General features: G+C 44.8%; 1 protein-coding gene across 13 annotated transcripts in view; it reads left to right on the top strand.

Annotated features, from left to right (window-relative positions):
- The window catches only part of TMEM164 (transmembrane protein 164), a 217,019-nt gene extending 200,100 nt beyond the window's left edge, over window positions 1–16,919 (top strand). For 12 of the 13 annotated variants that reach the window (XM_059679725.1, XM_059679718.1, XM_059679731.1 and 9 more), the window contains 2 exons: window positions 10,323–10,423; window positions 12,110–16,919. In XM_059679725.1, coding sequence (XP_059535708.1) covers window positions 10,323–10,423; window positions 12,110–12,316 — 308 coding nt within the window. In that variant the 3' untranslated portion in view covers window positions 12,317–16,919. The remainder of the gene's footprint in view (window positions 1–10,322; window positions 10,424–12,109) is intronic. The other variant, XM_059679719.1, reaches the window with a different exon arrangement.
- Window positions 16,920–17,545: the final 626 nt, after the last annotated feature.

The raw sequence follows: 17,545 nt of genomic DNA, 5'->3' as shown, positions 1-17,545 counted from the left end.
AGGATTTTTAAAAAATAATAAATAAATAAATAAATCAGGTGAAATTAATTTTAATATATCTTACATCTTATATAGCTTAATATATTCAAAATATTATCATTTCAATATGATTAATATAAAATTATTATCAGGATATTTTACATCCTTTGAAATCCAGTGTGTGTTTTACACTAATAGTTTATCTCTTTTCAAACCAGCCATATCTCAAGGGCTCAATAGCTACACATGACCAGTAGCTACCATATTGGACAGCACAGTAACAGACTGCTTTCAAGGAGTTTTGCTATTAAAGGGGAGCAGAGGAATGAGGGGGTTGCAGCGGGAAGTGAGGTCAAGTATTTATTTGATTGTTTTAGAATGGGAACTATTATATATTTAGTTTATATGCTAATGGGAATAATTGAGTAGAGAAGAAGAAATGGTTGATGTAAGAGAAAGAGGAAAGTTGTTGTAGTGATACTGAGTAGGCGAGAGGGGACATGATCTGGATACAAATGGGAGGGCTGGCCTTGGCTAGGAACATGGGCAATTCATCCATGGTAACAGGGGTGAAGGCAGAGTACATTGGGCCCTAATGCAGATAGAAGCTTAGATGAGATCATGAGAGCTTATAAAACATTTTTGTCTGATTCCTTTTTTCTCAGTGAAGTAGGAAGCAAAGTCACCATCTGAGATTGAAGTTGAGATAAAAGTATTGAACATCTGAGAAGAGAGGAGAAAATATTAAATTATGGCATGAGACAGGGAATGGACTGGGGAAGTGTAGTATGATTGCCTGGCAACATGAAAGATGCACTTGAGGTTTGTGATCATAAATTTGAAGTGAGAACAGTCATCTGTCATTTTTTCTCCAGCCACATTCAACTTTGTAGGTGCAAACAAGGAGGAGGAGAAGATTGGAATTTAACCAGATCTTGATTTTTTTCAAGATGAGTATGATAATGAGAGGTACAATGGAGTCAAAGGTGTATGCCAGAGACAATTAGAATGATGGGCCATGGAATTTGAAGAGGGAAGAGAGACCCATAAGGGATAGCAAAATGATGATAGAACTAATGGATTGCAGATTCTGGTGGGGTCAAACAACTGTTGGGGTCAAGGTTAGGGGGGGTAAACTGTACAATGGGAAAGCTTGACTTATGGAAAGGTTGCAGATATTCATAATTATAAGGTCTCAGGAATGACTGTGAGAATAAGTGGCTGAGGTGTGATAGAGGACAGTATAGTTGGAGGAGAAGAGGCCAAGTAACTGAGAGGTCAGGAAGATAGAAAGTTCAACTAGGCATATATTGAAGTTATCAAGAAATATGACTGGAATACTTTTGGAGAGAGTAGTAATAAGTCAGATACTAATATCCTCAAGGAACATTGAGAGCTATGATCCACACGTTTGTAGACAAGTGTAAAAAGGGTGTGGAGGTTGTGAGGTCTTAGGGCAGTGATGGCAAACCTTTTGAGCTCAGCGTGTCAGCATTTTGAAAAACCCTAACTTAACTCTGGTGCCGTGTCACATATAGAAATTTTTTGATATTTGCAACCATAGTAAAACAAAGACATATTTTTGATATTTATTTTATATATTTAAATGCCATTTAACAAAGAAAAATCAACCAAAAAAATGAGTTCACGTGTCATAGGTTCGCCATCACTGTCTTAGGGAGAAAGAAGGACCGTACCTGCATGGGCCAAAGGACCAAAACCAGTGACGACTTTAGAGGGGTAGAGATGAAGCAGCCTCTTCATTGGGAGGAGTAGGCGGGGTAAGAGCAAAAGGATAAAGGGAACATTCAAAGAAGTTGCTGAAATATTGGGGATTTAGCTAAAGATTTCTCTGTGACTGCATATCCTATTTCCTTTTCCTAGAATTCCCTTTCTTCACCTTGTGCAACTAGAAAATTTTTCTTCAATTTTTAGCAGCCAGTTAATGCATCACTACTTTCCTGAAATTGCTATAGCAAAGATTACCAGTGACAAGTATGTTACTAAGCCCAGTAGAACGTATTTGTCTTTACTATGCCTCCGTAGAGAAGTATGTTCCCAATTTAATTTTTGTGATGGTGGAAATGTTCTATCTCTGCACTGTCCAGTATGGTAGCCACTAGCCACATGTGGTTATTGAGCACTTGATATGTAGTGTGACTGAGGAATGAAATTTCTAATTTTAATTCATTTAAATGTAAATTGCCACATGTGGCTAGTGACAACCTTTAATTTTGTCTTCAATCCTATCTTCTCATGGATTCTCTTTCTTTTGGCAACTTTTGCTATTTCCCAGGCTCTGTCTTTGGTCCTTTACTCATATTCTGTGGACCTTTCCCTGGTGATTTTATTCATACTTTAAACTGTGTTCCAGGCCACCTTCCTCTCCTGGGTGCTAGACATGGACATCCACAGCCTATTGGACATGTCTGCTTGGATATCCTATCGACATTCAGTGTCAGTATGCTCCAACCTGAACTCATATCTCCCCTCAATAAACTCCTCTCAGTTATTGAAGTCATAGATCTGGGAGTCACCCTAGATGTCTCTACGTCATACAAATTGCCAAGTCATCTCTATCTATGAAGCAGAATCTGAACCAGTCTACATCTTGTCCCTCTCCAGTCCACATCCACACTGCTGCCACAGCAGCCTAGCTAGCTGAAATATAAATTGACCTTGCACTCTCCTGTGTAAAAACCTTTTAATGGCTTCTCATTGTGTACAGAATAAAGGCCAAGTTCTGCAACATGGCAAACAAGGCTCTTCATGACCTGACCTTGCTTGTCTATCTCTCCAGATGCATCTCCTGACACATGTCCCCTCCCACTTTATGCTCCAGGAAGACAGACCTGCTTGTGATGACATGAAAGCAGTATGCTGTTTCATGCCGCCACACCTTTTCTCAGGCTGTCCCGAATGTCCTTTCCTTCCTTCAAGCTCTTACCCCAAACCCTTCTTATTTTTCAAAACTCACCTCAACTGTTATCTTCTCCAGCTACCCTTCCTTGGTATCCCCATTACTTACTGTGCTTACCTGATTGCACATTTCATTGTTCAATTGTAAGCTGCAGGGTCATTCTCAATGGCAGGGGCTATCCTTGCCTCCTTATTGTCACTGCGTAGCATGGAGTCTAGTGCCCAGTGTGCACTCAGTCGATGTTGAGTGAATGTGTAACGTGTAGAAGTGAATGAGTTGAAGGTAACAGGAAGAAGATTGGAGAACAGAATGCCACTGTGCCTAGTCTCAACTCCTTGGTGTAAATCCTTCCTGGGTGGGATTATAGAATTAGAGAAGGGGCCCCTGAGAGGCATCTCTGGGGATAGGTCTTTGCTGCTGGTGCTGCAATTGACTTCTTTCCCAGCACTCATAAAGCTTCTTTCTGGCAGAAACCAATTTTAGAAAAAGCTATTATCTAGGTTTCCCCCTACCTTTGGCGCTGAAATGCTTTGATCATCCCGGGATAGAAGATGCTAGCAGAAAATGTCACATATTTTTTTCTTAAAGTAGGAAAGAAAAGTTTTATGTGTTTAATTTTTCTAAAAGTGCTTAAGGTTCTATTTTCTTTTAGAAGAAAACTGGTTTTTTCCCCCCACTGGGATTATCCCAAAGACCACATCCAGATATATAGAAAAAAAAGAATGATGTATGTTTGCATATAATTTGCATATATTTATATAGACTGGGTCATCTATTCCCAGTGTGTTTTCTTTTTCTTTCTTTATTTTTCAAAGAAATGGAATATTTGATCATTTTTGCTATGAAAAGAACCAATAACAGTAAAAAAGCTGTGGAGACCACAGTCAAAATCTTCCTTCCTAGAGAAGAACACCTTTACAAGATTCCCTGTCTTCTAGTCTTTTATGAGATTTTGGAAACCGGTGGTGAGCATAGTAAAAATAGCAGCTACTATCTGTGTGCCAAGCTAGCTGCTGTATTTACTTTTTAATATCTTATTCTACTCAGCAGCCTAGAAAGGTAGATGTTATCTCCAGTCTACATATGGGCTAGCAGGGTTAGAGGGGCAGCACAATTTGCCCAAGCTCACCCCTATAGGCAGTGACAGAGGCAAGATTTAAATACAAAGCTGTCTGACCCCAAGGCCTTTGTTTTAAACCACTAAGCCAGCTGTCGCCAACCTTTCGGGCCTCATGGACCACCAGTTGGCGACTGCTACACTAAGCTGTATTTTCCATCATCAATGTACTGTTTAGTGTTGTGTCTTTCACATTTGTCATTATTAGCCAGGGACTGAGATTGTCAGGTTGTCAGTTGAATGGCAATGGACAATTGCACAACATTGAGGTACCAGAGTTTACTTAACTTATCTCTCCATTTGGTTTGTTTCCAGTTTCCCAATATTTTAGTGCAGATGTAAGCATCTTTGTGCAAATAAGGGCGGTTTCTTGATTTTTTTAGGTATTCGATGGTAGCCCTAAAAGTAAGGTTGTTGAGTCAAAGGGTTATAGTTTTATGTTTCTCCAGAAAGCCTGTGCCCTTCATTCACCCATGCAGTGGTAATTTTCTGAGTGCGTACTGTGTACCAGGTGCTGAAGGTGAAGAGGTAATTCAGTAATGGCTCTTCCCTCAGGGAACTAAATCTGGTGTGGGATGCATGATGCAACACAGAACGAATGAGACCAAAGTGGGGGGTTGGGCTAGAGGGAGTGAGAGCATTGAGAAACATGACCCCTGGCAGTGTTCCTTTTACCCCATATCACAGGGCAGGACAGAGAGGAGCACGATGAGAGGGTGCTGCCCAGAGGTTGAGGCCTTGTCCCAGCTTTCCCTAGGTCTGTGGCTGAGCTGCCTCCTGAATGAAGATACTTTCCCATCTGTCCCTTTCCTGCAGCTACCACCTGGCCTACAAGGCCTGTCCTTACTCCCCAGCTCTACTAGGGGGAGCCAAGCAGAGGGTGGGAGGTAGGGACGCCTGAGGAAAATGGCTTGGGCTTGAGGAGTGGCATGAGTGGCAGCCTCAGCACCTGTCAGTCCTCCAGGTCCCCTCTTCTCCCCTTTTACATCTACAGCAGCCAGAGTGACAATATAGTGCCCAATTCCCACCCATTTAGCAGATGAGAAAGTACACGAAGCATAAGTGCATAGCTCAATGTCTTTTCACAAACCAAGCACTATGCTAGTTGCTAGGAACACAAATATGAGTCCCACATGGTCCTCGACCCCAAGGCACTCTCATCTAGACAGACAGACAAGGAAAGAAATGGTGCAACTTGGTGATGGCGGTCTGGACAAGTGGCAATGGGCATTGAGCAGTGAGTCCCCTGGAAGTGTCTGAGAGCCCAGTGCTCTGCAACTGTGACTTTGGCTGATGTGCTGCACATCTCTCATCCAAAGTTTCTTCATCTATACAATGGAGGGATGAATTTGATACCTTCAAAGGGCCTTCAAACTCAGATGTTCTGTGAGCCTGCCTGTTGTCAGAGAGCAAGGCTGAGCTGCTCCCCGAGAAGACCCAACTTGGCTTTAGTCACCTCATCTCACTTATCTTCTGCCCTCCACCCCCACCCCACCCCATGGTGTTCCTTGGTATTCTGCTTCCAGCTTTCTTCCTCTCTTGGTCTACGTGCACTCCTGTGACTTCAGTTACCATTATGTACTGATGACACCTATAACTGGATGTTCAGCCCCATCCTCTTTACTGAATTTGTGATTCACATACAGCCATACCTCGCTTTATTGAGCTTCACAGATATTGTGTTTTCAACATCAAGGCAAGGCCCTCAACCAGCAAAAAAATTACAATTCATTGAAGGCTCAGACAATGGTTAGCATTTTTTATAAATTAAGGTATGTACACTGTTTTTTTAAATATATTTTTATTGATTTTAGAGAGGAAAGGAGAGGGAAAGAGATAGAAACATCAATGATGAGAGAGAATCATTGATCAGTTGCCTCCTGCACACCCCCTACTGGGGATCCAGCCTGCAACCCACTAAGTGCCCTTGACCGGAACTGAACCTGGGACTCTTCAGTCCACAGGCCGACACTCTATCCACTGAGCCAAACCAGCTAAGGCTGTACATTTGTTTTTTGAAAGATATAATGCTATTGCATACTTAATAGACTACAATATAATGGAAACATAACTTTTATATGTACTGAAACAAAGAAAATGTGTGGCTCACTTTTCTGCAGTGGTCTGGAACCAAACCTGCAATATCTCTGAGATATGCCTGTAATAATAAAAATAATCAGCATTTTTCAAATTCCAGATTTGACACTACAATCATTACTTAAATTATCTCATCTATCCAAGAACCTTGTGAATTAGGCAGTGGTACCCCATTTTACAGATGAGTGATATTGAGGCTTGCTCAAGGCCTGGAGTTAATAAGTGACAAGAGCCAGAATATGAAAACCTGTGTCTGCCAGGATCCGGTGCCCACAGTCACCCATCACACTGTAGTTTTTACAGTGCATCCAGGTATCCAGAGATATTTCCACTGTGATATTCCACAGACACTTCAATTTCAACATGCCCAAAATTGGCCTCATCGTTTCCCTACCTTCTCTCCAATCTGCTTTTCCCTTTCTTTTCCATCACAATAAATGGCACTGTCAACCCAATGATGCCCAAACTAGAAGCCTTCCAAGCTTCCTAGATCCTTCCTCACCCTTCCTCCTAACATCCAATCTTCCACCACTTCCTAGTGATTTTCCTCCACTTTTCTCCAGCCCCACTGCTATTATGTTTGAAGGCCATCCATCCTTTTCCCTCTTCGGGTTCATGCAGCAGTCTCCTTATCAGTCTCCCAGCCTCTGTTCCAGGCCATCCCCCACATATGAGTAGGCCAGGGTGATCTTTTTCAAGTAAATGTTTGATCGAATCACTTTCCAGCTTCAAAGCTTCCACTGTTTTCTATGGCTCTGCAGCAGAGCGCTAAGCTGGCCACCTGTGGGCTGAAATCCATCTAAGAAGACATGTTTTGTTTGGTCCATTGAGCTTGCTTAAAACATTTTTAAGTATTTGCCAACATTTAGAAATCAGGAAATTCCACATGAAAGTTCAAATTTCTGGCTTCTCTTGAGAAAGTGGGGGAAAAAAAAAAAAACCTGGCAATTTTGGGCCCACATCCTTACAGGGCAGTGATTGGCTGGAACTGAGTGGTGGTTGCCCTCTTTAGAAAGGGCATGGGCTTTCCAGTTGGCCAGTCTCCAGAATCCCTAATACCTCTTTGTCCCTGGCCACTCCCCTGCTCCCAGTTACCTGCCAGAGACTTGAGGCATTTGGGCTCATGACCCTGCAGCCTAGGATGGAGCCCAAAGCCCTCAGCCTGGCTCCTAAAGTCCTACATGGCCCAGCTTGGAACAGACCAGCTCTGCTAACCTCTTAAGTCTTACTTCAGTTCACTACCCCAGCACACTCTTCTCTGTGGTCCCAGCTCTTACCCATTGTTCTCTGAATTGTGTGGCTCCCCACCCACATCTGCCTTAGTGTAGGCTGCTGCTTTGGCATACCCAGGCCCCTTCTTAAATCCCATTTGCCCTTAAGGACTCTGTGCCCACTGAACCAAGAAGTAGTTCTTGTTTCCACACCTTTCCCCCAAAGCAGAGTTCTGGTCTTCCATAACACTATGTCGTGCAGACCTTGGTCACCGTACCCATCATATTGGTTTATGATGGTTGACTGCCTTGTCTTCCTCCCCTGCCAGACTGTGAGTCTGAGATTGCAGGGAGCCTTTCTTTTTTATCTTCCTATCCCCAAAGTTTGGCACAAGGCTTAGAATATAATAGCTGCTAATAACCGATGGATGAAAGGATGAATCAGTATAAGACTTACTTGGGAAAATACTACTCCAGGATGTAATGTTTCCACCTACTTGCTTGTGGTAGAGGATTCCAGGTTCCTTTCATTCTGGACCACTTCCCTCCAAGTCTCCATTCAGGGTGACACAACGTTCTCTAAACCATACCCCTGCCCTGCAAGCTATGGAATACATCTAAGCCTACTGAGATGGTGGTTCTTAGTGACATAGAGGGGAAAGATATCATTCTTTGTGTACCAGGAGAAGGAGTTGTCTAGCAGTTGGGATATGGCACAACCACTGGATGTGGCATATTCTTTAGTTATTTGAGTAATAATAATGGTGTGATAATTATAGCATCTAACACATTTACATTGTAACAGATCTCATTCTAATAGCTCTCAATTTATTATGTCTTTTACTCCTCACAACAACTTTACGAAGGAGGTAGGACTGTTATCCCCATTTTAGAGAAAACTCAACTGAAATTTGGGGAGTTTAAACAACTTTTTCAGGGTCACACAGCCAGTAAGTGGTAGAATCCAGATTTAAAACCAAATCTGTCTGACATCAAAGTTTATATTCTCAACCACCATGCCATACCCAATAAATGACATTTCTCTTCTGAAACATTAGGGAGTGATTAAAATAAATGTGGAAATAAAGGAGATACACACACACACACACACACACACACACACACACACACACACTGAGTGGCCAGATTATTATGACCACTTGACATTTGTAGGCAAATTAGCTATAATTTCATGCTGAAGTTGCTAGAGGGCCAGACCATTATAAATAGGGAAGCAGGTTGTTTACCAGGACAGTAGAAGTGATTTTTTCTGAAGATATGGGTAAACAACACGATTTAACAGCCTTTGAATGTGGGATATATTTGAATGTGAGTGGCCGGATTATTATGACCACCTGACGTTTGTAGGCAAATTAGCCATACATTGCATCTTATGGGATATGGAAGCTGAAGGCCTGTTCAAACACCTTTGCTGTCTGCAGTTACCAAGATAAAATGTCTCCAGTTTGCACAGGAACACAAGGATTGGACAGTCGAGCATTGAAAAAAAGTCATGTGGTCTGATGAATCTCATTTCCAGTTGCATCATGCAGATGGCAGAGTGAGAATTTGGCAGAAACAGCATGAAAGCATGCACCCCACATGCATGAGTACAACCCTTCAAGCTGGTGGGGGCAGTGTTATGGTTTGGGGCATGTTTTCCTGGCATGATTTGGGCCCTTTAATTTGTGTGGAACAACGTCTGAATAGCACAACATACCTAAGTATCGTTGCTGATCAGGTTCATCCTATCATATTGATGGCGCGTCCCAGTGGAGATTGCTTCTTCCAACAAGACAATGCTCCATGCCACGGTGCTCGTATTGTGCAGGAGTGGTTTCAAGAACATGAGGGAGACTTTACCTTGCTTAGGTGGCCCCCACAATCACCAGATCTCAATCCAATTGAGCATTTGTGGAATGCAGTCAAAAGAGCCATTAGGCAACTGGTTCCACAACCATCAAATCTCACAGAACTGGGCAGTGCTATTCATCAGGCATGGTGTCAGATTCCTCGCATCACCTTTCAACATCTGGTGGAGTCAATGCCAAGGAGAATCGCCACAGTACTGAAGGCAAAAGGTGGCCCAACGAAGTATTGCTGGGGTGGTCATAATAATCTAGCTAGCCACTCATAATAATATATATCCCACATTCAAGAGCTGTTAAATCGTGTTATTTACCCATATCCTCAGAAAAAAATCACTTCCACTGCCGTGGTAAACAACCTGCTTCCCTATTTATAATGGTCTGGCCCTCTAGCAACTTCAGCGTGAAATTATAGCTAATTTGCCTACAAACATCAGGTGGTCATAATAATCTGGCCACTCAGTGTGTGTGTGTGTGTGTGTGTGTGTGTGTGTGTGTGTGTGTGTGTGTGTGTAACAATTAGTAATTTAAAAAGAAAGAAAAGAAAAGGAACCTCTAAAGCACAGAGAAAAGAACCAAGGAGACACCCCCTCAGGTTAGCAGTAGCTGCATTTGGGTAACTGAGTGCTGAGGATGTTTTTCTTCTTTTCCTCCAAATGTTTCTTCTTTTAACATTTTCTAAATTTCTTTTAATGAGCTCGTATTACTTTTAAAAATTAAATGTAATGATGTCTTATTTAACTCAATATATTCAAAATATTATTTCAACATGTATTCAATATAAAAATTAAGCTATTTTACATTTTTCATATGCAAAATCTGCGTATTTTGCACTTATAGCATATTTCAATTCTAGTTACATTTTTATTTTATTTTATTACTTTTACAATAAATAAAAGCCCTCTCTTTGTAATGGCCCCAGCATTACAGAGGTTGGCAGAACAGAGGTTGGGAGGGGGCTGATTGGAGTACCCAGATAGCAGGGCTGTCTCTTAGGTAGCTGTCACCGAGGAGTGAAAGGAGGTAATCGGCAGGCAGCAGCTGTGGCCTCAGCACCTGCACCTCATGGGGCAAAGGAGGAGAAGTGGGTCACCAACCCAGCTATCTCACCATCTCCCCTTTTCTTCCAGGTGCTTACACCCCAGAGCCCCTCAGCAGTTTCCGGTGGGCCCTTCTCTCAACTGGCCTCATGTTCTTTTATCACTTCAGCATCTTACAGATCTTGGGCCTGGTAAGTTCGGTTCTATCCCCTTCTATCCCCTCTGTTTGAAGTTCTCCATAAATCTTGATAATCCTGGTTGGCGCTGGTGTATCGTTTTGTTTTAAAAATACAAGATGCCAAAGGCCAAGATGTCAGATTGTTGTGTCTGGGTTACTGATTTATGATCTATAGCCTTGGCTTCTCTAAAGAGTTTTCTGAATCCTTTAGTATTGGCTGTTTCTTTCATACATCCGGAGGCAAGGATGCCGCCTTTTACTCCTGGCCACTTGGGTTGGAAACAGTGAGCTGCAATTGGAAAGTAGTTTGCTGTGGATCCCATGGGGAGGAGGACCCTAACCCTCACTCGGGGCCTGGGTAGGCTTTTGAGCCTATTCCCAGACCTTGAGATATGTGGTCAGCGGAAGTGCAATGTTGGGGGACCCCTGTGGCATTCTGGGCTGTTCAAACCTGTCTGGAGTGTGGATGATAGCTAGACTCAGTAGTTGAGTTACCCAGAGCTCATGATTGCTGACTGCATGGTTGTCTGTTGATGGCAAAGTGAATGTAAGGAGCTCAGGGCTGGGGCTGGGGGTCAGGAGACCCAAGTTCAAGTCCCAGCTCTGCCACTGCTCTGGGTAAGTCACTTCATTCTCAAGGGTGGAGAGGTCTCCACCCCTCTGTGACATGGTACAAAACCCCAGCCTCCCTAACAGATGGTGAGGACTTCTCTTTAATGTGAATGGGCTTGAAGGGCTTTGGAAGGAAGGTGCTGTGGCGTCCTTGGGGCAGGAGTGGCATGTCTGGTTTTGTGTGTGAGTGGCAGTAATGTAGCATTTTCCTTGTGGAGCCTTTTGGGACCTGGCAGGTTTAGGGCATGTAACCGATGTCACCAGTGCCTTTGTAGAAGCAGTTACCTTCTCTTCCCCACCCTGGCATATTATTCTGCTCTGGTTTACTTTGGAGTGTGGTTTGCACTCCTGGCTGAAGGTGTGAATGCTTCATGCACAATAGGAATAAAGTAATATGATCTTCACACCCTTATTCATACTGCTCTCTACTGAGTCTCCTTGATTCCAGAGAAGTCAGTGTCCTCATGTCACCATACTCAGTCCCACTTCCGGGACTAGCTTAGGCCATGCCTCCTACAAGGAAGGCTCTGCTTACTCCATTTCTTGCCATGACACCCATCCATCCTTCATGAGTCCATTCAGGTGCCACTTCCTTCATGAAATCATCCCTGAAGACTTGGCCCCCATTTTGTACACTCTGCAGATCTCCTGGTGGGGAACACCCGGTGAGCTCCGTCTGGTCTGAGGTCAAATATGGCAAATTGATCACCCCAACTTGATTGGTTGCCAGTTATGTGGAGGCAGGGACCATGCCATTGACTGTTCTTTTCTCCCATAACACGTCTCCAGGAACTAGGCACATAGTGGATGCTTAGGAATAGCAACGGGCCCTACACTCAACCTAGAAGGCAAGGTGGAGCAAAACCAAGCAGCTTTTCCAGTGGATGGCCTTCCCCGTCACCTCCTGTGGGCTCTAGCCTTGACCCACTCCTAAAACCTAGGGGAGAAAAATCCCGTTTATGAACAGGTGGGGATTTGTCAATCCCTACTTGTCTAGTCCCCCTTTAGGTAGAGATGGCTGAACTGGCAGAAGCCAGAGAAAGCCTAAGGATGGTAAACGCTCACTCTACCTCCCTTGTCCCTGCAGGTCACCGAAGTGAATTTGAACAACATGCTGTGTCCGGCCATCTCAGACCCATTCTACGGCCCCTGGTATCGCATCTGGGCCTCGGGACACCAGACTCTCATGACCATGACCCACGGGAAGCTGGTCATCCTGTTCTCATACATGGTTGGGCCCTTGTGTAAATATCTGCTGGATTTGCTCCGGCTTCCAGCCAAAAAAATAGACTGAAGGTGCTTTTTTTTTCTCCCTGAGGAAACAAGTCCTGACTTGACTTGGAGAACACCCAGTTCTTAATGAAATCATGGGAGAGGGCAGTAGGATATTTGGTGTATTTCCTTTTTCCTCCTCTCTGTCCCTTTCTTCCACCACTCTTCCTTCCCCAGCTCTTCCTCCCAGGATGTCACCTGGAACCTGAGGTATAGTGCTGACAGCTGGATTTGTCCTCCTCCCCTTTGCTCTTTCTCCCTGCTCCTAGTGGCCTTATATGGAGAGACGGTAGTCAGTAGCTTTCACTGCTTGTTGGTGCTTTAACAACAGCTGGTTGAGGATAAAGGGAACAACAAGCAGTAGCACTTTTGGCATCGCAGTGATGAGATTGGTTGCAATTCATTTCTCCACTGCCAGGGACCTACAGATTTATGCTGGGGTCCCCTTTTGTCTCCAGCATAGCCCCCACCATAAGGGGATTGAGGCCTTGTTTCTATACCAGCGGCAAGCCAAGAGCCAAGGGACTTCCCAGCTCATGGCCAAAATAGAACTGGCCAGATTCTTCCCATTGGTGTCCCATGACTCAAAGCAAGCAGCCAACCAGCCACATTCTCCAGGAGGCTGCCTGCAATGGGAGGTGGGGCACTACCCAGCCCAAAGGTTTGATTCCATTGAGGAGGATAGAGAGCTGTTGCAGTGGCAAATCCAAAGTGAACAAGGTTAAAATGTCCACAACTAATACTAATCAGGACCCTGGGTACATTCTGCCAGTGGAGCTGAGAACTGACCCATATTCCAATCAGAAGTGAGCATAGAAATTAATCAGCAGAAGTGGTAACTTGAGAAAATAGTGATTTGAATCATATGCTCCAGTTTAGTTTAGTATTGATAATAGATTCCTCTTTAATATTGAGTGCCCCTTAATTTTTTTTTCTCTCTCTCTTTTCAAAGGCAGCTTCAGGGAAGGATGAGCTAGAGTTGTTGTTGTTTTTTGTAGGGTTTTTTTGGTGTGTGTTTTGTTTTTGTTTGTTTGTTTTTTGCCTTTTGCCTTTTGTTTATTTGCTTGCTCATTTGTTTTAGGGTGTTTGAGTTTGGAGAATCCTTGCATCAGGGCTTATCTCTAGAGGGGCTCTTGTCAATATATTTTGTGGTCTTACAGGATATGTCAGCATCCAGGTTTGGGGAAGATACAGATCCTGCTGGTATTGTTTCCCTAGGTCCAGATGTTGTCACTGTAGCCAGACTCAGTGCTGAATTGTTTAGCTTGGGAGTCATCACACGCTCCCCACCCTAAAGCCCATGTCTAGTTTGAAAGGGAGGTATCAAGGAATCAAGTCCCCAGGGGTGGAGATTCACGTGCTCCAAATGAAGACCTTTCGTTGAAAGACTTGAGCTCAGTCATGCATGGATCTCAAAAAGGGAGGCAGTAGCTTGGCTTTTGCTGATTGCTTGTTAGCTCATACTAAGAACAGATTTGCTTAAGAACAGAAAAGAACCCTGGCTGGTGTGGCTCCGTTGGTTGAGCTTTGTCCCATGCACCAAGAGGTTTGATTCCCATTCAGGGCATATGCCCAGTTTGCAGGCTTGATCCCCAGTAGGGGGCGTGCAGGAGGCAGCTGATCCATGTTTCTCTCTTTCCCACCCTTCCTCTCTCTCTCAAAAAATAAATTTTAAAAACATTAAAAAAAAAAAAAAACCACACAGAAAAGATGGTTTAATGACTTCCTCTGGTGAGCCTCCCCTCCCATCTCCCCCTCTAGGCAACCCATTTGCTCTGGGCCTGTTCCAAAAATTTAGGTGTTCCTGTATTAGATGTAGATTGAGCTTCAGTGACTCAGTGATCATGATTTTCGCAAATGGACCTACAGGAGGCAGTAGAATGTAGGAGAGTCTCTGAGTAAGGTAAGGCCCAGGGAAGCAATCATGGACCACCCTTTCACAGAGGCCTGCTGGCACTGAGGTGATCAGTCTCCAGGGGTTGGGGGAACAGGAGGCAGAAAACTGGGTACTCTCAGTTCCCACGAGCTCCTCATGACATGTAATCTTCATTTTCTGCTGTCTTTGCGGGCTTGGCCAAGTTTTTCTTAGTGTCTCTCACCCTAGGGTTGCCTTCCAGAAGAGGCACCTTTTGATTGGCTTGATTTTCCTTGCCCACCATCAAGCTGCTGTGTGTAGACTGGGCTGATGAGGAAATGTGCAAGGCCCCAGTGCCCCTCGGCCTCTTCACAAAAGAAAAAGTTGGAAGGAGGTCATGGGTGGAGCCCTTGAGGGCCTGTCCTGTCCCCTACCAGTACATGGAATCTTTGTAGGCAGGTGATGTACCTCAGCTGACCACAGTGGCATAAGTGACTCTGAATGAGCTCTCTTTCTCTCTGTCTGTGTGGCATGGCACAGGTTGCCAGTCAGCCTGAGCTTTCCTTGCATTGGCATGCTTCTAAAAGCTGGCCTTTGCCCTGGCTACAACTCACTGTCCCGATCTAGCTGGCATTTTCTGCTGCTTGGAAGAAGAGAGTGAAAGTCATGTGCCTGCTCCGGCCAGGCCAGAGACAGATACACCTTGTCAGGGGAAGGAGGAAGTGAAGGGGAGATGCAGGGTTTCTGGGGGCCAGGTTGGCTCAAAAACATGTAGGTAGAAGGAAGAGAGTGAGCCTAGTCCAGAGGTTCCCCAGGGAGCCTGGGATTGTGTTTGAGGTGTTAGGGGGCAGCATGCACCTGAATTGGTCTGTACCTCACTCTTAAAGGTAACCTGACCAGAACCACAGCAGCCTGCCTAGAGGGTGGCGCCCTTCCCAGTGGGACCAGGCTGCCTAGCTCCTCCCCAGAGCTTTCCTTTCAGTGCCAAGGAGGTTTCCCAACCACCCTAGCCAAGTTTCCATATGTCATTAGCCAGTGTGTGAGAGCTTGGTGTGTGTCTGAGAGAGTGTCTGTAGAAGTGGACAGTTTCTTTTAAAACAGCCCTAAGAAGAGAAGTGAGTGTTCCCTCAAGCCCCTGGGTAGCCTTGGCCAAGAATCTGGGCCAGTGAAAACAGTCTGGTCAGCTGCTCAACTTGTGGCATCAGCTCGTAATAGCAGAAATATGGACCGTCTGCTTGTGGTCTCAGAATTTGGTTTTGTACACCAAAGATGATCTGGCCCATCTTCTTCCCAGTGATGCATACCTCTGTGCGCTGTGAGAAAAGTACAGACTCAGTTTCCCCAAGTCAATATTCTCTCTTTATCCTTGAACTTTCCAGAATTCACAGAAGCTGCTTGCAGGGTGGTTGGGATACATGGGGTGGTCGGCACACTTTACCATCTAGTACAGGGGTGGGCAAACTTTTTGACTCGAGGGCCACAATGGATTCTTAAACTGGACCGGAGGGCCGGAACAAAAGCATGGATGGAGTGTTTGTGTGAACTAATATAAATTCAAAGTAAACATCATTACATAAAAGGGTACGGTCTTTTTTTTCAATAGTTTTATTCATTTCAAACGGGGCGGATCCGGCCCGCGGGCCGTAGTTTGCCCACGGCTGATCTAGTACCACAAGTCTAGGTATCAGATCATCTCTCTTGCCACAGCCTCAGCCAGAGCTTTGCTATTTGTGCTCATTGATAATTCAATGTTTTGGGGAGTGGGCACAGCTCCCCACAAATGACAATTTGTCAGCAGGTCTCCTGGCACTGTTGGGACTGGGTGGTGCCCTGGAAGTAATCTGGATGGCTCAGTGGGTGAAAGAAGGCCCTTCCTCCTGCTCCCTTGGCCAAAAAGACTTCCCTGGATTTGTAGATGTTGATCCAGATTCATCTGTTCTCTTTGGAAGACTGAAGAGGCGGTATTGGAGGAGAAAAGAAGAGTAGATGCAGGGTAAGATGCAGATGCAGTGCTGGTTTTGGTAAATCTGGAGCAGGCATAAGAGAGGGGGTCCCACAGGCCCTCTCGTGCTTCTTGTCAAGGCCCCGGACTGAGAAGGGGCCTTCCTGCTGCATGCCCTGCCTGCCCTCTGGATGATGGGTAGAGTCCTGACAGGGAGTGAGCCTTCCTCTTCTGTATATAGACTGAGCCACTTCGTGCTCAGGAAAACCTAGTCATTTGTTGTTGATCTTGTCTGTGACATTTTTGTACAGTGGATTGCTACTGAGTGGCACGAAACAAAACAAAAGTCATTTTAAGCAAAGCTCTTGTTTTGGAAACTTGCTTTCTTTTGGTGTCAGTTTTGTATTATATTTTAAAGAATTCTTCATTTATATTGGTGTTATTGTGGTACAGAGAATAAGATAGTCTGATCTGTAATTATTTCTGCCAGAAAATTGGCAAATGACTCTTTCCCTCTTACTGCCCCCCTTCCCCCATCCTTCCTCATTCCCAAGACAGATTGCTATGCACTGGGCAGACCATCCCTGTCGTCACTCCTTCTCCTCTGTGACTCCCTTTAGGACCAGTCTTTCTGATCCCTTTAAACAGCAGCAGGGTGAGTATTTTTTCTAAGCTGGTTCTTGGGTGCTCTGTGCCCCCACCAGTTTGCTCACCTCTTGGGGCATTTTGTAACATGTTTTCCCAGTTTTCTATAACCTTTTGATTGTACTGAAATGGTTTCTGCAATCACCTTTGGAAATAAATAGTCATTAATTTGTGTACTTGGCATTCTGCATTTTAGTCTTAGGTGTTTTTATTGTTGAAGACCCCTGAATGGAAAGGAACCCTCACCATTGGACTTGCTGTTACAATGTTTTCTTCATTTACTGTTATTAAAAGATTTATGAGAACCCAGGAGTCTTGGCCTTGCTTCCCAGAACCCTCTCAGAAGGCCCTCTGCTTTGAAAAGTAGACAAAAGAGGCTGTTAGTCACACACACCATGGAGGGGACCACCAAAGGGCAGCTAGCGCTCTCAGCACAGCTTTGCCCTGGGATCTGTGTGGCAGGATGTGTGGCCTTAAATTCCCACATGCTGCCTGCTTCCACCAGGGCTGCCAGGGACCCAGGGAGTCTTTTGCTCTTAGCAGAGCTTGTCTGCTGGGGACATCTGCTGGGTTCATTGCGCCCATGGTGCATGGGGCCAGGCTGGATGACTGAATTAGAGAAGGCGACTTTGAAGTCAACATGCTGAGGCTCACTCATCCCAAGTTCCCTGAGGACTGGCTCTGAGCTAGCACTCAACACAGGCCTGTGCCCAGCACAGGTCAGAAAGGCCTATGGGGAGAAGTGAATGAGATAACCCTATACTTTGGGAACAGTCAGACCTGCCTGTCCAAGGCTACCCACCGACCAG

Source organism: Myotis daubentonii, chromosome X (assembly GCF_963259705.1).
Source record: "Myotis daubentonii chromosome X, mMyoDau2.1, whole genome shotgun sequence".
NCBI classification, from domain to species: Eukaryota; Metazoa; Chordata; class Mammalia; order Chiroptera; family Vespertilionidae; genus Myotis; species Myotis daubentonii.
This window is presented reverse-complemented; position numbering and strand designations above follow the sequence as displayed.